The sequence below is a fragment of the Chaetodon auriga genome, chromosome 24 (genome assembly GCF_051107435.1).
Source record: "Chaetodon auriga isolate fChaAug3 chromosome 24, fChaAug3.hap1, whole genome shotgun sequence".
Taxonomy (NCBI): Eukaryota; Metazoa; Chordata; class Actinopteri; order Chaetodontiformes; family Chaetodontidae; genus Chaetodon; species Chaetodon auriga.
The window spans coordinates 16,799,641-16,822,485 of NC_135097.1; the positions used below are offsets into that span (position 1 = coordinate 16,799,641).

General features: G+C 40.5%; 4 protein-coding genes across 4 annotated transcripts; 3 read left to right on the plus strand and 1 right to left on the minus strand.

Moving 5' to 3' along the window:
- Positions 1-737: 737 nt before the first annotated feature.
- cd68 (CD68 molecule) lies at positions 738-8,143 on the plus strand. The gene is made up of 6 exons (XM_076725491.1): positions 738-846; positions 2,165-2,589; positions 2,998-3,117; positions 4,170-4,239; positions 4,590-4,763; positions 6,543-8,143. The coding sequence occupies exons 1-6, from the start codon at positions 798-800 to the stop codon at positions 6,680-6,682; spliced, it is 978 nt and encodes a 325-aa protein (XP_076581606.1). The 5' UTR covers positions 738-797; the 3' UTR covers positions 6,683-8,143.
- A 1,548-nt stretch (positions 8,144-9,691) lies between these two features.
- On the plus strand, positions 9,692-14,928 carry LOC143317120 (membrane-spanning 4-domains subfamily A member 4A-like). The gene is made up of 7 exons (XM_076725092.1): positions 9,692-9,802; positions 10,026-10,147; positions 10,250-10,360; positions 12,444-12,497; positions 13,138-13,296; positions 13,427-13,549; positions 13,666-14,928. The coding sequence occupies exons 1-7, from the start codon at positions 9,796-9,798 to the stop codon at positions 13,702-13,704; spliced, it is 615 nt and encodes a 204-aa protein (XP_076581207.1). The 5' UTR covers positions 9,692-9,795; the 3' UTR covers positions 13,705-14,928.
- A 719-nt stretch (positions 14,929-15,647) lies between these two features.
- Positions 15,648-18,818, minus strand: slx1b (SLX1 homolog B, structure-specific endonuclease subunit). The gene is made up of 5 exons (XM_076725201.1): positions 18,386-18,818; positions 18,245-18,296; positions 17,035-17,352; positions 16,171-16,386; positions 15,648-15,936 (listed from the first exon to the last, which is right to left on the minus strand). The coding sequence occupies exons 1-5, from the start codon at positions 18,556-18,558 to the stop codon at positions 15,907-15,909; spliced, it is 789 nt and encodes a 262-aa protein (XP_076581316.1). The 5' UTR covers positions 18,559-18,818; the 3' UTR covers positions 15,648-15,906.
- Positions 18,819-19,156: 338 nt separating this feature from the next.
- On the plus strand, positions 19,157-21,280 carry LOC143317149 (bolA-like protein 2). The gene is made up of 4 exons (XM_076725128.1): positions 19,157-19,215; positions 19,448-19,512; positions 19,786-19,883; positions 20,986-21,280. The coding sequence occupies exons 1-4, from the start codon at positions 19,170-19,172 to the stop codon at positions 21,083-21,085; spliced, it is 309 nt and encodes a 102-aa protein (XP_076581243.1). The 5' UTR covers positions 19,157-19,169; the 3' UTR covers positions 21,086-21,280.
- Positions 21,281-22,845: the final 1,565 nt, after the last annotated feature.

Below are 22,845 nucleotides of genomic sequence, written 5' to 3' on the forward strand. Positions count from 1 at the left end.
TAAATTGATAAACATATTAGAATTAACAATTTGTCAATTAAATAATGTCAAATGTGGACCCTGGATGTCCACTTTAATAAAAACGTTAGGGTGCAAACCTTTAAATCTCCTTCATCCACCCAGAAGCCCATCAATACCCCATAATATATTACAGTTTGAATTTGCAATGTACAACCTGAATGAATTAGTTAAAGCTTGATGACTTGGTAAATTGCAAATCGGGGGTATTTCTCGAGGGTATTTTGTCTTACCCTAAAGACTACTTAATCCATACAGAAAACCATTAACAACCTTGTAATATATTACAGTCCATTATGTTACCACAAAGCTGGGGAAAAGCTGTTTGGAAACTGCATAAGAATCAGTTGAAGTAATTATTTCGCACCACTAACATAAACTAAAATCCCTATTAAAAAAATCTAATATTATCTTTAATTTAATATTCAGTTAATACAACAAATATTAATGAATAAAATGACATAGCTTTGTATTTAAATATATGTATAAAATGTATTAAGAATGTCCTATTCTATTTTTATTATTATTATTATCATCATCATCATCATCATCATCATCATCATCATCATCATTATTATTATTATTATTTTAGGCCGTTTGGCTCCCTTGTCTACCATCGACTAACAATTAAGGATGCTTTATTTTTTTAAATCCAGTTTTTCCGGTTATGTGCCGTATCTGCGGCAACTTGACACGGCTGTGTATTTATGAGCGGAGACGCAGCACAGATGCTTCAGAGTGAGACAGTGTGAGAGGAAGTTCAGCTGAAGTCTGTCATCATGAAGAGGCCTGTTGTTTTCCTTTTTATAGCTTTGTGCGCTGTCTCAGGTAAGACGCTGTCTGTGTGGACGAATGAGCCCAACTGAAAATACAAACATGGTGTAGAAATTGGTTTTACTTTAGTGAAGGGCTTGTGCAAAAACAGTTTCGCTTCTGTTGACTCACGTAAGTGTTTCATTAAACACTATTGCGTCGCTTCTCGCGGGTGTTCTATCTGACTGTCGCCTTCAGGGTCAGTTCATCAGAGAGTGTTTGCATGTTCTTTCTTTGGTGTAGAAATGAGACATTGCATGTTTTTATGAGTCTTCTGTGTGACTTCCTGGATGGTTTTAGGGAACAGAAATTTCCGCAGTCTTTCGATAGTGTAGCAGGTCTGAGTCACATGTCTGCTGTTTTTTTTAGGACAGGATGATTCTGCAGCTTGCTATGAACCCGAACTCCACTGTGAAAACAACAAGGAATTAGTCTTTTGGGGAGTAGAATTAATATTAGTTGTTTACATCAGTATTCTTCTTTTATTATTCTAAAATGGCTGTTAAATCAGAGTTTTTGAGAAGTGTTTGTGTTCACTTGGCTGTTTACTTAATGCTGACTGGAGGTCATAGTTTGTATTTACACTTTTATGCCTGCTTAAATCCCTCATCCATCCGTCTGGTAACATGACAGTGCTAACCTTTTTTAAAAGTCTACGAAGCCCAGTCATCTATTCTATCTTGGGAATTTGGTCCCTGAAGCTGCAGATAAGCGTGTCACAGTGTCATAAATCTGCTGCAGGCTCAGAAACAGTATGGTAGTATCATCTTAGGTCAACATGAAAAACAGTGGCACTATTGAAGTCGGTCTGCAAATTTTACTGTTTGTTTGAAGGACGAAGCTGCTCGTGGCATTAAAGCATTAAAACTGCATTTTATACTAACAGCAGATTAAATGACTGTAATATGAAAACCCTGCTCTATTCTAATATCTTGTTTTGGTTTTCCAGTCAGCAAACTCAGCTAAACTCTGCTATTATCAGCTGCATTTCCAGCAGTGGCAGGCAGAGGGCAGACACAGTTAGCGACTCGCTGGCGAAGAATGTCGCACGCTTAAACAGGAAGTGTTTTTCTCGAGAGATGGTGGAGATCCAAACAAAGCTAAAAGGAGATAATTGGACTTTAATACAGAAGGTGGCACAACTCCGAATGTGGCCTATAATGTGGCTCTGAGAAGCTAGATGCGTAAATAGGTCATTTCTTGCTAACCCATGAGCCAAAACAAATTTATTTAAGCCAATAAGATGTTGATACGATGCTGTGCGATGGGGCAGTGGTCCATGTATGAACACTGAAAACGATTTGTTTCTCCCTCTCTGTCTTTTTGAATGAAGCGCTATCATTGGCTGAAGACAAGGAATCCAACCCTTCTGTAACCGTGTCCCCTGCTGGTCAGTTTGACGTCTCAACTACAACCACCACCGCCAAGCCTACAGCCACCACCACCACCACCAAGCCTACAACCACCACCGCCAAGCCTACAACCACCACCGCCAAGCCTACAACCACCACCACCAAGCCTACAACCACCACCACCAAGCCTACAACCACCACTGCCAAGCCTACAACCACCACGACCACCACCGCGCCTACAACCACCACCACCACCACCGCGCCTACAACCACCACCACCACCACCACAACCCCACCTCCTCCTCAACCTACTCCCTCCACCACCTTGACTGCAGGAAACTACACCCTGATGACAGACAAACAACAGATTTGCGTGATGGTTCAGGTGGCACTACAGATCCGTCTGGTACGTTTCATTGGTCAAAATAGAGTCAACAAGAATCAAAGAAAGACTCAAAAGGTTCAGCTGGTCGTTTGAGCAGATTCCACACTTGAACTTGGATTGTAGAAATGTAGAACTTGGCCTTGGATAGAACTTTGTGTCTGAGCCTGTGACTCAGCTTCCAGCAGTACAATTTCAGGAATTGAGAAAATGTTTCATGCAAGTTTTGATTTCCTCATTGTGGTGTGTTTGATGACTGTGGAAGGTTAGGTATGTGTCATCTTTGTGTCATATGACAATTGCTAATTCTACGCAACGAGATGATAGTGTTTCCCTAAAGAACTAGGTTTCTCTAAAGAAACACTGCAGTTGCCATGGTATCTTCCTATACAAGGTGGCCATTCCGTTGAATTCTCTGTGTTTGTCTTTCAGGGCAATGGAACCTTCATTGTTCAGCCAAATATGACCAAAGCAGATGGAGGTTGTCAGGAAACCAAGGCCAACCTTACCCTGGTCTTCAAAGAGGGTTTTATCACCTTCATGTTCAACAAGGTACTTTTGATTTCCAAGATTTAACACAAATCCGTAAGTATAATGTTGAAAACTGGCAAATGGGGATGCAACAACATTAGCCCTCATCTTCGCAGTACCTTGAGCTATTAAATACTGTAGCTTTGAGACAATTCACCCATTCAGTCTTTATGCAAACAACTTGTTGGACTGGTAGCCTCACATAGAAACCAGAATCAGAGAAGTGTTAAAAAGGGAAGTTTAGTTGACAAGCCTGTTCTAAGAGCATACCACAGCACCTCATACCACAGCACTTGTGTGATTATTTAGTTGTTTTCTAAATAACACTCCAGATGAACACATTGTGAGTGATAACATATCACTGCCAAACGAACCACATAACGTAGCTATTAAGAAATACAGCAAAGGCCCAACAACAACAGTTAGTGCCGTTTCTGTCCACGACAGAAGGATTTGTGAATCAGGGTTTGGGTTTATAGCATTTTACTGAATGTGCATTCAGTGTCAAATTCACTATGGATTAATCTGCCTGTTATTTTCTCAGTGAATCGTTTAATGGACCAAATGGCAAAGAATTGTGGAAAGTCTTGTTTTGTCTGCCTTATAGTCCAAAACCCAAAAATATTCAGTTCACCATGAGAAAAGCAGAGGAGCAGCAACTAGTCAACAACTTTTTGCTTGAAAAAGGACGAAAATGATCATTATCAGTAATCACAATAGTTTCTGATTCATTGTCTGTTGATCTTTCTCCAAATCTGCTCATTCAATCTGAATCTTCAAGGGTTAGAGATCCAAACAACTAACAACGACATTCAAAGAACAAACCCAACTGAGAAAACTGAGACCCATTGCATTTTATAGTTCAGTAACTATAAAAATGATGCTTACACAGATGTGTTAACAATAAAAACCAACTATCAGTTATGTTACTGAGTGTCAGTCCTTCCAAATGTTGTTTCATAATCAGTCATTGTCATGGCCTTGTTTGTTTATAAAATTACATTCTAGGCCTTGAATACCATCTACCTGTGGATAACAACCTTAGAGAAAACTGATTTCTTTTCTGTCTTTAGAGCACTGCTGATGACATGGTCTACGTTAATGCTCTGTCTTTCGGCCTTTCCTACCCCTTAAGCAAAGGAGGTAAGTCTGGAATACTCCCATTTTACTCCAGTCTACATATGATTTAGGGTCATTCTATTGATTAATATGTTTTCTAATTGGGTCACTGTGTGTGCACTGCACAGCACTGCAGGTTGCGCAAGACTGGTGATATTAAGCAGACAACTTCCTTGTTTGTGCTTGTTCAACTCGGTATAAAAGTGACCTGTGGAACTGCTGTAAAGCATGTGATGCCACTGACAGCCAACCTACTTTCAGTGCGATGCAGTCTAACAAGTTTTGACCTAGTTCCGATCATCGACTTTTGTTCTTCTGGGAGTTGTCTTTGTGTCCTGACGGGACATGAACGCTGCTTTGCTTAACTGTTGCAGGTAACAGCCAGTACAGTGCCAACAACGACTCAGTGCATCTCTTCAATGCAAAGGTCGGACACTCCTACTCCTGCAAGAAGGAATCGCTGTACATGGGGAATGGACTGTACCTTGATGTCAGTCAAGACAGGATGCAGGCCTTCAATCTGACCAAGAGCAATGACTTTGGCTTGCGTAAGTGTCTTCATGAGGAACAATTCATATTTTTGGCTCATTGAGAGCCTCTTATCAATACATGTAGTTGTCTCTTAAATGCACCGTTAGATCCATTAGTGTAAGAAGTACTCCATATACAATATGAAGGGCTCACTGTGACTATCGGCCATTAATTAGGATTATATAACTCGCAGCTTTTTAATATGAACAAATTCCAGATTTTCGTCTCTTGGTTACTGAATAAATAGCAGCCACAGCAGAATATATATCTATATGTATGTATGAATGGCAAGTGGTATCTCATTGGCACACAGCACACAACACTGATGCACTAAGAATGCCATGAGCTCTCAGACTGCCCAACAGTGTAGAGTGTCAGTGTCAAATCCCTCTCTGATTTCGCACTTCAACATATTTTAATTTCTTCAAATGAAGTGTCACGTCAGGGCTGTGTAAGCACTTTTTGAACTGAAGCGTTTGTGCTGATTGTGACACAATCTCACAGCTTTTCACAAATCGCAATGTCCTGACGGCAGCACGGTTCCTGGGGTCAGATCTCATCGTCGTGGAAAGTCACACAGTACACGTATCAAGTAATTCCATCTTATGCTTCTCCGCTGTATTTCAGAGGGAAATATTTCACTGGTTTCTCCAGTACGTTGGTCTGACAGCTGTATAAAATATGATTAGAGGGCCATGCTGCTGCCAGAGAATTTACATTTTGGTAAAACTACTTTACTTCAGTAAAACAAATCCAGCTTTTTTGTACTTCCTCCACATCTGATTGCTCATACTGCAGTTATCCGTAACAGTGTATTTGCTTACTCTGAGTATTGACCAACCTTGTTCTCATAATCTCTTAGATTTGAAAGACAAAGAGAGGAGGTTTCAGGTTACAAATATTAAACACAGCTTGAATCACAGACAGAAGGAAATGTCTTCTCCAATATTTCAAGTAGATTTATTATTAAATGAAAGTTCTAACTCATTACTAATTATTCGTACTTTAAAAATAGCAGGGCTGGGCGGTAATCGCTTCTTAAACCCACAGGTGTCAACACATTCAGTAACATGTATCACGAGCCAGCTGCAGCACCGGAATAGCAGGTTTAACCACAGTCTGATGACATGTCTCTGATGCGGGATCTTTACATGCAGATGCTTTAGCCTTGAGCTTTTTTTTGGATAAAATAATACCATAATATGAATACTTTACGCTTCAACTTTAAATGTTAGACAAAAGCACAGGGCCATCACAGAAGTACTGATCTTTGGACACATGCATGCGTCAGGCTGCGTGCTGAAACAGTTGTCGACGTTTGTTGTACTTTGAACCTGGCGTTGCACACTGCTCTGCGCTGACATTAAACATGGTGGAGAAGTGTGCTTAGTTTTTCAATTACAGATCTGAATTAGTGGGAGGTAAGGTAAATTTTCATAATACAGAAACAGCAGTTGTGGAAGTCTGTGGCTGCCAATATTAAAGTCATTTAAAGATCCCCCTTTTACATGTTGTACAGTACCCTTATTTCTAATCATAAATTGTGTCTGATATAGTTTTTATCCACAAAAAAAAATTATGATCTTAGTAAATTCCTTAACGTGAAGTGAAATTGAAAAAAGAAATCTTTAACAAAGAAGAAAAGTTTAACTGCTGGACACAAGATGTCTGATCTTAGTGTTTATCCACAGCAGGCACCTCATGTGTGCTTATATTTATTACATTATTAGGATGATTGACTTGGTTTAACTGGTTATCAGAAGTAAATCTGATGTGTGTGTGTGTGTGTTTTCCAGCTGACCGCTGTCCTGCTGACCAGCCGGATTATCGTGTGGCTATTGCGGTGGGAGTGACATTGCTGGTGCTCATCGTCATCGTGGTGGTGGCCTACCTGCTGGGCCGCAGGAAGAGGACCGATGGCTACCAGACTCTGTGAGGGAGGCTGGCTAGAGGTCAACCAGAGGTCACTCCCACTATTTGTCCAAAGTCACTGAGGCTGTGATCTTTCTCCTGGGCTAAAGGGCACTTCCACTAAAGCCTTACCTGCCATTTTTCTGTCCTGTTGTCTTAGGTTTACCCAATTTGCTGTATTAACAGTGTTTTAATGAGAGGTCCCACATGTGGAGGTTGGAGCGTGCCACTGGAATAATTGATCCATTAACTGATAATGAATTAATAATGTATGATTAATAATTCTTATTATTAATTCATTACTTAAAGGAGAGAACAAGGAATTAGCATTAGTGATTGTCAGATTTTGTCAGTTTAGAATCGCTCTTGTATTATTATTCCAGTGGCATTCTCGAGACCCCATACACACAAGTTTCGAAAAGCCAATACAAAATAAGTTGCCTTTAAATTTAACATGCCAAAAGCCAGTCATTTTATGTGAGCCACAAGAGTTTGACCCCAGAATTGTACTCTCTTTGTTCAGGGTGGACAAGCCTCTGAAACAGCATTTTAATACTGGGACACTAACAATTATGATGCTAATAATGACACATCTGTACAGACTGACATGGCCATTCATGAAACTGACCAAAATGTCTCATTAGAATCAGTTCAGGGTACTGTTTTCTCCTCGACAGCCGATGTATTCGTTGTCAGTCCTGTGATGTAATTTTGACGTTAGGCTAACATTTGCTCCTTTTATTCGGCTAACCAGACTCAAAGCTCTCACCTTGCAGTGGAATCGTTGAAGTAGGACAACATTACGTCAGTTCAATTGAAAGGAGCAAAATATTTTGTTATTATTTGTTTTTATTTGATCAAATCTTGCGTATTCTGTCAGGGATTTTATTTTCAAAAAGAAGGGCAGTAATCCAATCAGTACCTTTAAAGGTGATCATTCTAAGTGTGTTTACATTATCAATCATAATAAAGGGAAATTAGAAGGATGTTTGTCAGGGATTGTTTCTGCCTGGTCAACGATAATTGCACTGATTGTTGTCCCAACTGATTAACTTTGTCTTTTTCATATTATGTGTAGCTGATGCTGTGTTTTCCTAGAAATGCAGGGATGGACCATCCATGCAGGTCAGTAATGAGTCTAGTCTGATACCAGGTAGATTTATAGTGGGTCATACATTCATCATATCGCAAGAGTCTCTCTTCACAGTCTGAATGATTGGTTCCAGTCCATCCCTGTGTGAGTGTCTCTCAGTGACTCAGCTTCTGCACTAGTTGTTGACCAGTACGGTTGGATTTATTGACTTGATGACAGGTCAGACCTGCAGCTCGCAGCTGCAGTTCCAGACTTCATCCATCAGGTGATGCTGTGAAGTTAGCAAGTGGACAGAAATGAGGGACCTTACTGTCTGTACAGTTATCCACAGTGTGTGAGCACTTTTACCTGTTTTTAACCTCTTGTGCCAATAAAGACCGATGTATTTCTAAACGTGTGCCTGTTTACTCTGCAGCCTGCATCTTAACCTGCACATATATTCTATTATCTGTACTTACATACATTTCAATCCATAGTAGATTACATAAAATTGGTTATTGTGCTTTCTATGTAATCTATATAATGACAGTGTAACAGCGTAACAAAATAAATAGAGCTGTACTGTAAAAGTCAAACTCTCTGTATTGTTAATGTTCTAACCTTACATCATTTTTAGTTTCCATATTAAGTACGTTGTGCTTTCGGATGGATGATGCTGAATTTGCATCTTTGCTATAAAGAGCTCGGTGCTCTCATGCTTTATCTTTGACTGGTCTTTAATTATAGCATCTTCTAATCAGAATATGAAGTGAATAAATAGTTGTTTGTTTGTGTCTGTTTTGTAGGTATTCCTTCCAGGCTACATACAGCTCCAGCAACCCTTAAAGATATAACAGGGTCTGTATGCAGCCTGAGAGGTAAAACTGAGGGCAAACATGTTTGGAAGCCCTTGAAGCTGCTCCTTAGTTTGCGCTGAATGCACTGTGTTATTAACTGAAGGCAACTCACATGAACATATCAACATTTTTATCAGCTCAGGTCGTCTGCCATTTGAACTGTGGTGGCAGAACAGTGAGATAACGAAGTCTGTAGAGACTTCAGTAAGAAAGAGTCTTTAGTGCGAGACTTTTTTATACTTTTGACACTGCTGCTGCCTGTAACAACCAAATTTCCCCTGCGGGGGATTAATCAAGTGTTATTTTAAGAAAGCAACCTGAAACAATATATAAAGAGTGGACAAAAACAGGATGTGAAAAGTGTCCTCTGATCCCCAGAGAAAGTGTTTAGTGTTTTTATAGTAATCCAGTTTCTTGCTGCTCAAAGGATCCGCACTAGAGGAGTTTCTGTGAATTGTAATATAGTTTCTTTTATTTATCTTCTTCACAACTGCTCACACATTCCTTTATTTGTATCATGTTTTACTAAACACGGTTTAGAAATGTCCCAGAATAAATATGAAGAGGTTTTTCTGAAGTTCACCTCAAGGTTTATATCTGAGGCTAAACTTGCTGAAGTTTATGATCAAAGTGTTGCATCAATAAAATACCTCTGAGTATATAACAAGTGGTCTGAGATGACATTTAAAACACAGATCTGAGAATGATCAATATTGTAGGAGTTGGACCCAGTGACAGCCAAAGTTTGTCTCCATCAGGAGCGTTTGCCTGAGGGCCTCGGTGGACCTTCAGTGTGTGGTTGACAGTCGCTCAGCTGCCTGTGGGTCAAATCTGCCTCCTCAAAACAAATATTTGTCCTACTGAGGACTGAGGAAAGCTTTGTGGTGAGCTTTCCCTTTCATAGCTTTCATCAAACCCGTTGCAGGAGTCTTCGGAAATCTTGAACCAAGTGCAGCCGCGCTGCAGCTGTTTGGCTCGAACATGTCCGCAGTCACAGCAGCTGTCAGCCTTCAGCTTTCAGCCAGCTGATGGAGAGGGTTAGAGGAAATGCGCAGCAGGAGTCATGTTGCAGGGACAGGGGCGGGACTTGATCACCCACATCCACAAAGTTGTTGCAAAACTTCCAATCTGCAGCCAGGGATTAGCGGTTAAAGACGTTTACAAAGCGAAGACATCCGTTCAAGAAGTGGAAGCAGGCCGATCGTGACCATGGCAGGTACGGAGACGCTTTGTTCATCCGTTATTTCTTCTCTGAGCTAATACTGAGAAAACTGTGCTTGAAAATCCATGTTTTGTCCAGAGTTGATGAGATCCAGATGTTGCGTTCTGCTCGATACACTGAAGCTGAACTTCCGCAGCACATGTGACTGCAGTGCAAGCACTTCTCCTTTCTAGCGTCCACTTGTGCGTGAAGTTAAGTTGGTTTGTGGCCGTTTCAGATGAAGCAGGAGTCATAGAGGAAGGCACCGGTGTAGCTCAGAGCCCGCTGGTCGCAGTTACCTTCCAGAGAAACGTCCACAGGAAAGAGAAGTACCTGGAGGCTGAACCCAAAGCTCTGGGGGTACTGTGTGTGTGTGTGTGTGTGTGTGTGCGTGTGTGTGCGCGTTTCCAACAAAACTTGAGCAGGTTTGCGATCTCAGCATCTCTTCTCTCTTCTCTCCAGATCACTCAGATTGGCCTGAGCGCCTTTCAGATCTCCTGTGTGGCTGTGTTTCTGTCCAAAGGCCTGACCCACATGGAGAGTGACATACCTTTCTTCATTTCATCTCTGCTGGTGAGAACATGGCCCAGTCAAAGCTTAAACCTCAGATCAGAGGGAGGGTTGGATGATGTGACAACATATGTAAGACAATGATGCAAACTGATAATCCAATTATTTTTAAATCATGTGATGGATCAGTATTTTGTCAGGTCTTTAAAGGGCCAGGCCACTGATAAAGTATTGGACTTTTATAAAGTTGGGAGACAAATGGCTCTAGTATGGGTCAGACTCCAAAACCACTGACTAACCTACAATTCCCATAATGCAACCAATAGCACCTTTTCTTCAGAATGGTAAAACGTCACATCTTTGAAACTGCACACTTCCAGTTTTTAACCAAGGTATAAAGAAGTGATCTCCAAGCTGAAGCTCAGATAAGCCTGATGCTACTGTTACATACATCCCCTCTGTGTGTATATGGAGGCAGCACAGAACAAGGCAGCTCACATGGAGCATCAGTGCTCATGTAGAGCCACAATAAAACAAGGTGCTTGTCTCCTTTAAGAAATATCACTCTAAGCAAAACTCCAGGTACCTCAAAGAAAGCTGTTGCACTGACATCATTATTTACTTTGCAAACTTCTGAGGTTCATATTTACCAGTTTAATACTGAGACCAGTCAGTTCTCAAGCAATGCTGCCAGAGGCATTATGTTTTCAGATTTTCCATCCATCTGGGCATAGGTGCGTATGTCCCACCCTGGTGAACGTGACGCCTCAGGCAAATAATTATGCCAAATGTTCACACAAATGTCTCATGGCATAAAATGATCAGGTCAGCTTCACTGTGACATCTTAAAGCTCTGCAGAAACACTTTTCTGTCCGTTATTCAACTCCATAACTCAGGAACAGAAGTGACCATATTTCACATTTGGTCAGATGCTGAATCAATGACACTAATATTCAAACTGTGCTGATTGTTTAGATCTTCTGTGCTGTCGGGTTGAAGATGTGTGTGAAGAATCCATGTTTTACAACGCCATGTTGGAAGCATTGTAGTCCTCCACAAGCTCATTGGTTCTGCTGATTTTGAGCTTCAGGTGTTTGTCATTGCACCATGTGATGAAGCTCTCTGTCAGTCCTCTGTCCCTCTCTGGAAAAACAGTCTCTAAGTTGATTTCACCAAAAAAAACACAATACCTTTCATGAAATTCTTTCAAAGTCTTCACTACAGACATTGAGTCTGGACAGTCATGGATGTTAACTGCACCCTGGCTGGTTGGTGGAGGCAAACCTCCACAAGGCGGTGATTCAAGTTTGAAATGTTAAATTCATTCTGTTTGCACAAGAAATGGAGCAGCTAAATACTTGACCTGCCTGCTTCTTAAAAGATGTGATGTTGATGAAGAGAGCCACTCATTCTGCTTTTATTTGTCATTAAGAGATGTTTGTTTGCTTCACTGATTGCTTCAATTCAGAGGCGATGACATGACGTAGAGCTGTCCTTTGTACTATCTCATGAGTTCTGATGTCTTATTTCTCTCAGTGTTTGTTATTGGTATTGATAAGTCTTACTGTTATTATGAATGTTAGATGTTTGCACCATTTCACTTTATCTAATGTAGCTGACAATTACTAGAATTTTCATTCATGTGAGCCTCAGGAAAAGTACCAGTTGTTGCTGTAACTGTAATTAATGAGGCTCTGCGTAAATAAATGAACCAGTGAATATCATCAGCTGCAGAACACTGCTGTTTTCACAGGTTGAGTAGAAGCTATCATGTCAAGTATACTAATATTATTCTTTTCTGGCTAATTTATCCATAAACACTTAATCATCGGATTGTCCTGAAAATGTATATAAGTTGATATCATGATTTCAAATTACACATACTATGATAGCAGATTTTCACTCCTAATCAACAATGATCACAGCTGATTTTCACAGTTCTTCATTTTCTACTGATCAACATGTTGGGACTGTCAGTTGACTGACTCACCAATGACAAATTGTGTTCAGGCCGCTTTATTTGTCCCTTCATGATTTCCTGCTGAAACGACTATTTTACCCACAGCAGGCAGCTTTTCGTGAAATTCCAGACTTAGTCCTGATGTTGAGGTTGGTCTGAGTTTGAGACTTGTGTTCTCTTCACAGGTGGTAATAGCTGGGAGCGTGGCTATAGCAGCACAGAACCTCCATCTGCCGACGGTGAGTGACCTGGGTGGAGAGGAGGGTACCACACACAGATCCAGGCCTACTGCCTTCAGAGCAGCAGACAGAAACTAACATCAGTCACCAAAATGGCTGCCATTAGAAATGAAGACTATTGCACTCGTGGACCCACCCTGCCACAGAAAAGAGCTGCCGTCAGTCTTTGCCACTTCCTCTATCGATGAGTCACGTCAGTCACTGAGGAAGGCTGAATTGAGCTGGTTGTTACACAAGTTCACTGAGCCTCAGTGGGTTCAGATTCAGCCGTGCTGCTCCTTTGATTGGCATCGGCTGTCAGGAGCAGAGCAGACATGTATTGAGAGAACAGGGACGAGAAGCTAAATGCACGAGTTTCAAAGACTTCATAAGCCGCAGATTAGAGCGACGCCAGCCTGCATGTGTGAGCAGCTGCCAATGTCTTCCCTGCGCCCCAAACATGCTAATCCAGCAGTGATGAATCTTAATAGTTGTGCATTTGCACAGCACAACATGTAAGATGAACATGATTAACAATTGTAATTATTATTTCAGGATTTAGATATCAACAAAATCGAACAAATTACAGTTTGCTCTTCTTTCGTCCAGTCTGTAAATGTCTTTAAAAGTTGGATCTCCTGTTTTCGCCTGTGTCTCCCAGCTGAGGGCCTGCTTGGGGATGCAGATTGTGGCCAGTGGTGCCTCCGCTTTTAACATTGTCTTAGTCCTGTTTAAAATGGAGGATCCGGGCTCTTTCTGCTGGCACTACTACTACGACAACTTCACATTACATTACGGTGAAACCTGTCATAATATTGAGGTGAGTGATGTTTGCTCATTATCAGTACAATATTTCCATGTTTTAGGCTTGGATCAGGCCAGTAATGAAATCGTATTATTGTTCAGGGATGAGTCATAACACACTGTACATTCAAAATCTGCACTTACAGAACACCCGCTCCCACTTTCTTGCTGAGAGTGTGCTCATTCAGGTTACTCTCATGGCCATCTCTGTCACTCTGGCTGCCTACTGCTGCAAGGTGGTCAACTGCTGTTCGCCGGCTCCCAAAATGGTGAGTAACTGTTGCAACACAGCTGCACAGACTTTCTAGCGGTGTCACAAATCTAGCAACCAAGTCTGGTTCCATGGCTTCAATTTGTTCTTTTCTTTGTTTTCTGTCCCTCTCAGCCGGTGATCACTGTGCAAGTCCCCCCTGCTCAACAGTGAGAAGACAGATGGACAGCTACATACAAATGCTACTCAAAGTTAAAGCTATACTAATCAGTACTTTTATATTAACGATGGATCAAATGACAAATGTGTAATGTGAAAGGGGTTACTAGTCGTGACAAACCCTGAGTTCTACTCTGCAGATCCCCTCCGCTCTGCAGATCTTTTTAGCCTCTTTTAGCTCATTGGTTTGGTTCTACGGCCTAGAAAGTCCTTTTTTTATCAACCTCCTTATTGGCCACTGTACGGTAGCCGCCCAGCGCCAAACAGCAGACAGATCTAATCAGAGACAAGCTGTGAACATAGTGGAGTGTTTTATCAGGCCAGATATTTTTCTCAGGAGCCGATGGAGACCAAAACAGAGCTAAAAGGAGTGAATATTGAACTTCCAATCACGTTGACAGAAACATGACTGAATGCTAATATTGTTCTCTGTCTGCTGAACAAATATGCAAATGTTTGCTAACACGCATGTCATGAAAACACAAGGTGATAACACATCAGATTTGTGTTTACAGCTTGGTCCGCTGTACCCAAGCAACGAATGCAGCTTTAAGAGGGAAAAATATGTTTAGTACAGTTACAATGTCTTCACACTTTGCATATTACTGTATATGTTCATTAGATATGTTTTTATACGAGCTCCTCAAATGTTTGCTTTAATCAAAGGCTGTTTTTTGTCAATTAATGTCACAGTAGGCACAAGGGACTAATGCCTGACGCATGAACAGAAAGGCATTAAAGCATCTCTATAGTATATAAGAGTAGCAGTGAAGAGGTCTGTCACATCAGCTACACAGAAATATCTATCCAGAGTTTGCGAACATTAGCTCACATTAGCCACCATAAGCTACTGGTCACATCAGACCAGAGCGGAGAAGCAAAACCCCTGAGGGGACTGTGAATTTCACTGCTTTTGAACTCACCTTTTCTTTTGGAAGAGGAAGACTGTATTAGTTCTTCTTTCAGTGGTACACGGTAACACTTTAACATGTACTCAGGAACATCACACAGGCTCAACTGTATAGAGATGACAAACTTAATTTTACCACTTGCAACATGAGGGAAATCACACACTGACGCACATTAATCCTTTTCTGAAAATGTTTTTCTTCAGATTGTTGCTTACTTTATGATGATCATAACCTGAATATTGCTTTCCTGTTGTTCTCTTTGTCTTCGCACCTAACAACCATTGATAATAAAAAGCTAACAAATGTGAAGGAGTTTTGCAGTTGTTATTTTTTCTTGGTCTTTTTAGAGGGTGTAGTGCCACTGGACTGTAAAACAAGACTGTCACACATACTGTACTTTACAGAGACCCTGTTATTATTCAACCTTCTTTCCATATGCTGCTCCACTTTGACCCTTTCTGTCTGTTTGCACTGTGTCTCAGGCAGGTTGGAGAGGTCCACAATATATCAGGTCTGTAGTTACACTGAGGACACTGAGGTCATGTCCTCAATGTTGTCTCTGGGAACACTGTGGTGTGTTTAACAACCTGAGGAGCAGATTACCTTCTGTAATTACACATTGAGAGATTTGAAGGCTAACTGTACAGATACCCTGAAGGCAAATGAGATCTAAACTGTTTAATTTAAGAACAGGTGAAATAATAACATTCTACCAGAAAGCTCTCTGGCAGGAAGCCTTGAGAGCAAACTTCTGCCATGTATGGTGCACTTCAACCCCTTGTGGCAAAAATGGGTTTTACAACAAACACTGCTATTTTTCTCACCTGTTTTCACAGACGAAAAAAAAAAAAAGGTAAGGAACCTTTCTTTCACCTGTTCTTATAAACAGAAGAGCTAAAACAATTGAGACCAGACTTAGAAAATGAGTCACCAGATCTTTTTTTTTCCTCATTTGCCTCTTAGGGCTTCCATATAACTGTCACATATTAACTGTTTTCAGGTACTGACAGAAAACTAGACTTCATGCACAGTACAAAACTATCTTTTTTTTTATTAAACACATGATAGAACAGAACTGGCTAAAAGGATAATTCATGATCAGAATTGCCACAATGGAGCATCCTGGAGAGATGCTGGACATGTGCTCATTGCCTCAAGACAGACTTTATGAAGCTGCTGTACATGTTTGTTTAGTTTTAAGTCATTATAAATAATTCTCCATGTCATGTGTCACCACAGTTAATTAAAAAGGAAATAGGAGTTCATTTTTGAAGGTTCCCCTTCTTCATATCTGCAGTTCATCTGCCCAGTGGCTCTGTGGGAGATCAGAAGAAAAAAAAACAGTACATCAGATTTTTTAAAAAAATCTTTGCTTTAGTACCGATGGATCTATTGATCTATTTTCCTTTGATTTGGATTACCAAACAGCCTTTTAATGTACAATATGTACAAAGTAGGAAAAGTTCAGACGCAGACAGGTCATATTTGGTGAGGCTGAGTATTAAACAGAGTTGCACACCCTCTGTAACTTAATTGGCCAATAACTTACTTGGGATGCGGACAGCGTGATCTCCTCCAGGTCTCCGTAGCAGCCGTGTTTGTGTCGGATGAGACTCCCCCACAGCAGAGAGCGGCGGCAGGCCGGACATTCACCCTCCACTGGCAGGAGGTGGGATAGCTCTGACTTCAGAAAATGTTTGGCAAGGCAGATCACGTGACTGCTCATTCTACAGGACGGGTGGAAGCACGTCAGCTTTTCTGACACCTAAGGAAAAGAGGAGAGAAACAGCACAGACAGTACAAGTGAGAGAGCAAGCAAGTTTTCAACTGTGAACCCAAAGTAAAATCAAATGTCTAATTGAGCTCTATGTTCATATTATTGGATTTGATCTGTTTTGTTTGTTTGGTGTGTTGTGTCATATTAACATGCTAATATCAGTATGTAAGCAAGCTAACAAACTAACTTGCTATAGCAATCATTAGCATGCTAACATGCAAATAATAGTATGTTATCATGCTGCCATGCAACATTTTGTATGTTAAATGTCATGATGGCATCCAGTGGTAACATGGTAACATGACATACATAAGAATCCAAGCATTAGGTAATGTTCTTTGAACTGTGCTTGGGCCAAAGTCAGTATGTAAGAACCACAAGATCTTTTCTTGACATTTTTTCAAACCTTGAATGATGGACCAAACGTTTTTTTGTTGTCCAGCCTAGTAACAGCCTCATGAGCTGCTAGTGAGCCTATCGAGTTCAGGTATTGTTGAAAGAAGAGCTCTATATGATCATCCCCTCCTAAAATAGCTAATTTTACACTACAGTCTGTTCATGTACAGGTTAAGGGTTAAATGTTGTAAAAATCTTTAGACAGAACAAAATCCTCATTGATATGTGAAGAGATTCTACCTTGAGCTGCCCTTTACAGAGGAAACACCTGGATGTCTCCTCCTCCTCTCCTGCAGGCTGCAGCCGCTGCTTCTTCTTGGCTCTCACACTCCCAAAAGCAATGGGGATGTGCAGTGGAGGCTGCAGACTGGGCTCAAAGTCCATCCTGTACTCCTGTTTCAGCCAGCGGGTCGTCAGCGGCAGTCTGTTCCACGGCGCCACCTGTAGCATGTTGGAGACAACGCGCCAGTGGAACTGCAGGCTTGATTCTTTCCTGAAGCGCCGGGAGACATGGGAGAGACGCCTGGAGGAGTGAGGATGTTGCCATGCCCACTCAAACTGAGAAATATAACAATGATAGTTGGAATTATTCATAGTTTAAAGCATACCAGAAAAAAACAGCTACTTAGGAGCAAATCTGTGCAGTAAACAGGGTTTATTTGCTTATTCTGGAAGTAAATTAAGTGTGAGTGAAAAGACTCCATAGTTGAGGTGATCTTGCTATTCTGCATCAGTAAGAATGAACCTGCTTTATGTAGATGCTGATGTGCTTTTAGAGTTCTGCCTTTTTTTTAGCATGAAAAGATGAGTTATCTTTGGACCAAATATTTCCAGGAACTGCTGAGCCACAGACCTTAACTCAGAATCTAACATTGGAACTAAAGTCCATTGGTCGATCATCTCATCTGAAGGTCCATGAAGATCAATCACACAAGACTGATGATAATGTTCTTTGCTGTGAAGTGACTGATGTTTCAGTGGATGTAATGACAGGCTATAAATGAGACTTAAAACTCTGCATGATAGACAATCAGCTGAGTATTTGATTATACTTATTTCTGCTTTAGAACATAAGCACTAACAATGAGTATCCATATTGATTCTAGAGGCACCTCTGGCATTTATTGGACCAGTGTAAATGACACTGTACACATGTTAAAGCAGCTGCAAAGTCTTTTGACCTGTGAGCAACATTCAATCCTTCAAACACCACCCACTGGAAAGTACATCACTCAGAGCAGGGACTTTTTAGGGGGAACTATGTCAAGGAAGTTTGGTTCCTCGTCTCCAAAAACAGGTAAAGTTCTGTTTCAGGGGCCTTCACACTGTGACACCAAGGGAGATTTCAGGTAAATACCGATTCTTCATATTTTGGATGGAATGTCGTCACATTTAATATAATCAACTTTGATGCGAAACGTTGTACAGTCATTTCAAAAGCCATACTTACCCTCAGGGCAGCAATATCAGAAGGAAAGCCATGTATAATAAGGACCATCTCCCTGAACAAAAGAAACACATGCAGAATTTCACTCATGTGACTACACAGTGTCCATCGTGTGTTTCATTCAGTGAGTGCAGTGTGTCACACCATGGTCCTCTTCCACTGGTCCTCTTGGCTCCCCCTCTATGCCTTCCTGCGTTGTGCTGTCCGATCCTGCGTTCAGGGTTCACAGTGAAGCCGATATAAATACGGCCTTTGAATTTGGGATTGGTGCAGTACAGCATGTACACACCAAAGAAGCTTTCCACCTCGACAACCATTGTGGAGGAACACAAGTGGAATGTTTTTATGAAGCTCCTAAATTAGCTAACGTTAACTAGCTTTGTATAAGCATAACGTTGACTGTATGACTAGTGTACAGGGTTACAAAAAGGCGAAAGCTTAAAGTACTAGAACATATCAGCGAATTTAATAGCGGTAATACTGCCATCACAGCAATATCACTTGTCAAATTTTCTCGCAGATAAATGCTTCCCACAGCAAACCATCATTCACTCAACCCCGGTACCATGTAAACGGTGTGTGTCTTAGTAGCCCATGAAACTGCCTGACAGAATGCCTGTAAAAAGGACTCAAAGTGTCTCACTGCGACTCTAATAAAAGAGCTCCCAGTACAAACAAAAAGTAATGAATACTTCTACATCTTAAACTGTGTGAACTCTAAACGTATGTTTTTGTTTACGTTAATCATTATTAATATTTTGTTCGTCTTTCTCTAAGGACCTCTAATATTATGATTCGCTACTTTGAAAAATTTGTCCCACCCATTATGTGTATATACCCTATCTCATAGGCCTTAGTCGTCATTGCCCTAATGCAATTGGACATTTCTTCTGTCAGTTATTAGATTGTGACGACAACACCTTCACGCATGTTGACAGAAATTAGGAAGAGCACCATACAACACCAAACCTTTGGTAATTATAAGTGTCTAAATTCAAACTTGAGTTCACAACTGTGGTGTAATACTTTTTTTTCTTTTATTGAATTTTTAGTCTTGAAAAATACTGCGCTACTTCCGGTGTCAGCATGTCCGTCTCTTTGAAAAGACTCAGTTAGGAATCTATTAAAAAAAAAAAAAAAAAAAAAATAGCCGGCGTCTCACTAACAACTGATCCTAACGTTACGGTGTATGCTTTGTTCAAATAGACATGGCTGTAACAGCTGATCACATCCGGGATAAACTAATAAAGGAGCTCGCGGCAGTGCATGTGGTAGGTTTCTGACTATTATTTGTATTGCTTGTTCTCCACCACTAAACTGAATGATTTTTGAGTGGAGGTTGGTTCAGCTATATGCTACATGGTGCTAAGAAGGCCCCCAGCTCACCAAATTGGGTAGACTGTTAACAGCCTGTGGTCTTGTTGGTTTACAAGACTCATTCAGACAAAAGCCAGCCTGTTAAAGTAGGGTAGGAAGGTAGGCACATCATCATACATACAGTAATGAGCTAACTGTTGGTTCTAAATTGAACATGTCTTCTCTAGGATGTGGAGGACACTTCACCCAACAGATGTGCAGCCAGCTTCAAAGTCCTGGTGGTGTCATCCCAGTTTGAGGGCAAGCAACTGTTACAGAGACACAGGTATGACACACTGTAGTAACTGTTACATAAAACATATTTGCAGTGTGGTTTGTGTTTAGATCTTTGGTATCAGTTTGGTTCAGAAGATTAAGATCATCTATCTATATAGCTCAGTATATAATTTATTCTGATAAATTATTATATAACAGCTATGCAACATGACATCACATAATATTTGTGTGGATACATGCAAAGCTAGTCTGTTACAGCAGGTCAGGAAACAACAGCATCACTGACTGCTAACAGCGCTAACGCAGCATCACATGTAAACACAAATATCATGCAATCCTGCAGTGAATGCAGCACCATATAACATCTAATCACAGGAAAGCCTTCACCTCAGCACTGTGTGAGTGTGACTTCAGTCGCCACGTCAGCACTTGTCAAATCTGAACCCTGAAAACCCAGACTTTTCAGGGTCTTACCCTCACTTGACTCTATTCTAATGGACAGACATTAAGCATGTAAGCCATATCATTCCCGGTCATTCATTTAAGTATAATAATAACTTAAACTGATCCAGAAAATGTTCCCACTGTGTGGCTCCAAAGAATTTAAGAGTTTGGAACCTTCTTAATCAATCAATCAATCAATCAATCAATCAATCAATCAATCAAATCTGAAGGTTCATCAAGGCCAACATGCTTTATTTTTCTGAAATGTTAAAGCTTCTGATTGTCAGTCTGTTGTTGATCGAATGTTGTAGAAATTTGTCTGGAAAAAACAAAACTCAGAAACTCAGCAATAATGATTAATATCGACTCTTATGCCTTAATGTTTTAGATTCTACCACCCAGAACTACACCTTAAAAATCATCTGGACTAAAACATGTCCTTTTTTTCCTAATGCTCAACTACAATATTGCAAAATACACAAGTTACAAAGCCTTAAAGACATATTTGTAAGATGAATAAGATTATTGTCACAATTTTGATTGGCTTACAGGTCAGGTGAGCCCAGGTAAAATATTTAATTGCCTGTAAGTAAGCTTAAGTTTGTTTGTTACCAACAGGCGCACAGCACACCTGCTCTCAGATCCAAAATGTTGCTTTGACCACTGAACATGTTTCCAGTCCAGACCTGTGTGTTGTGTTTTAACAGGATGGTGAACATGTGCTTAGCCGAGGAGCTGAAAGAGATCCATGCTTTTGAACAGAAGACCCTCACGCCGGAACAGTGGGAGAAACAGAAATCCCAATGACACACACACACACACACACACACACACACATACACATCCCACTCACATCAGTTTAAAATTTTGACTGTAAAACAGGCCTTATTCTTCGTTGATAGGTGGAAAGAATACAAATGCTCTCCTTGATTTCCTGTCAATCAGCAACATTGATTCACATGCAATGGAATGTTCAGCTGGCAATAAAATATTTTGAAACTGTATTTTGTCTTTGTTGGTTGTTTTGAGAGCTCAAGACATTGGAATTCACAGAATTTACTTGAACTTTGCCACTGATTTGTTGCAAATTGCATTTTCCATTCTGATTTATTCATATTTCGAAATGGATTTCAGAGCAACTGGAGGAAAAGCCACAATGAGAAGGAACATAAACAAACCAAGAAGTAACAGCCTGTCAACCATGCAGACAAATATGAAAGACCACTTTGTTTTTGCTCGGCCATCTCGAGTAGAAGTATTTGACAGGTCACCAAACACTCTGGGTGGGAGAATATTGCGAGAGAATTGCCAGGCCATTGTTTTTTTATTGTAGAATAGCTAATAGGTACATTATTTGGAGCATTACTTGAACCAGCACTGACAGTTCTGGTTCTTTCTTCCTGATACTTTTGTAATCTACTATATTGAGACCTTCCTTCCGCCCCAGATTCGTTGCACCCATACACTTTAGATGTTTTTGTTTTTTTTTTTGTCTCTTTTTTATACACTGGTCATGAAGAAACAATATTTGATTTATAATGTTTTCTTAAGTGAGGTTCAAAGTTCATTCTTGACTCTGGAAACTGTGAAAAAAGTACCACGAAAAATGGATGGATGGATGCATCTGTAGTTGCATAATTTCTGGTCAAACTGTCTGTTGATGATTATGTGATCACTGTGATCAAAAGTCAGCGAAAAAATCAGCTACTGAATGGACTACTGATTAAAGCGACTGAGTGATGAGCTGGTTTCAATTCTGCTTTTTATAGTTGAAATAACAAAGTTAAACTGCAGCGTGCATGGATCACTAGCTGGGCTTTTGTCCAATGAAAGAGCAATTACAGGTTCATATGTAGATGGGTTTATACAAGATCCATTCAACAGCCTGGAACAACAGATGAACAGGTCTGTAATTGGGCAAACAACATGTGAAGAATGGGCACTGACTATAAACTGGACAAATACATTTATAATACAAAGCATGACTAGAGCTTGACTTGTTTATTCCCTCGTGCACATGTATGCATCTTGTGTTTTTGTGTGTGTGTGTCCAAGTGCAGCGAAGCCTCACATAAAGCACAGAGGTCTCCATGAGGTGTTATTAAGAGCAGGCAGACCCCTGCCTGCATGGATTTCAGGGCGACACATTACAGCTGTGTGCTTTGATCAGGCAATCTGTGGCTTTTTTTAGGGCTCTGCTGATTTCACAAACACATCGGCCACCTGAGCCTGAACGTGCTACTCATTTCAAACGTTGTTTAGGCTGAAAGCGGTCATTTTTGTTGAGATCTCTGCCCCAAGCAATGGAAAAATCAAACGTACAACAAATAGTTATACTGAGATATAATGAACAATATCAAATTATATACTGTAATTATTTTGTGGAAGTAAAATGTTCTATATAATTGAGAGGTCAGTCAAGACATACTGGACCTGGTTATTATGTGTGTCTGTGTGATAGAGGGTCAATAATTTCTCCATTTTACAGAGCATTAGGCATGCAGCTGTGCATAAGTGTGCTGAGCAGCTGAAATCCATTTGACTTGTATTTGTGACCAAACCATTAA

What these genes read in the sequence shown, in the direction of transcription:
- cd68 (XM_076725491.1), top strand. Translation starts at nt 798, where the DNA reads ATGAAGAGGCCTGTTGTTTTCCTTTTTATAGCTTTGTGCGCTGTCTCA. An exon ending in TGGCACTACAGATCCGTCTG is followed by an intron (nt 2,590 to 2,997) that starts GTACGTTTCATT and finishes TTTGTCTTTCAG; the next exon opens with GGCAATGGAACCTTCATTGT. An exon ending in GAGCAATGACTTTGGCTTGC is followed by an intron (nt 4,764 to 6,542) that starts GTAAGTGTCTTC and finishes TGTGTTTTCCAG; the next exon opens with CTGACCGCTGTCCTGCTGAC.
- LOC143317149 (XM_076725128.1), top strand. Translation starts at nt 19,170, where the DNA reads ATGTTGACAGAAATTAGGAAGAGCACCATACAACACCAAACCTTTG. An exon ending in CATACAACACCAAACCTTTG is followed by an intron (nt 19,216 to 19,447) that starts GTAATTATAAGT and finishes TTGTTCAAATAG; the next exon opens with ACATGGCTGTAACAGCTGAT. An exon ending in CAACTGTTACAGAGACACAG is followed by an intron (nt 19,884 to 20,985) that starts GTATGACACACT and finishes GTGTTTTAACAG; the next exon opens with GATGGTGAACATGTGCTTAG.
- slx1b (XM_076725201.1), bottom strand. Translation starts at nt 18,558, where the DNA reads ATGGTTGTCGAGGTGGAAAGCTTCTTTGGTGTGTACATGCTGTACTGC. An exon ending in ACCAGTGGAAGAGGACCATG is followed by an intron (nt 18,297 to 18,385) that starts GTGTGACACACT and finishes TCTTTTGTTCAG; the next exon opens with GGAGATGGTCCTTATTATAC. An exon ending in CTGATATTGCTGCCCTGAGG is followed by an intron (nt 17,353 to 18,244) that starts GTAAGTATGGCT and finishes TATATTTCTCAG; the next exon opens with TTTGAGTGGGCATGGCAACA.
- LOC143317120 (XM_076725092.1), top strand. An exon ending in AAACCTGTCATAATATTGAG is followed by an intron (nt 13,297 to 13,426) that starts GTGAGTGATGTT and finishes CTGCACTTACAG; the next exon opens with AACACCCGCTCCCACTTTCT. An exon ending in GTTCGCCGGCTCCCAAAATG is followed by an intron (nt 13,550 to 13,665) that starts GTGAGTAACTGT and finishes TGTCCCTCTCAG; the next exon opens with CCGGTGATCACTGTGCAAGT.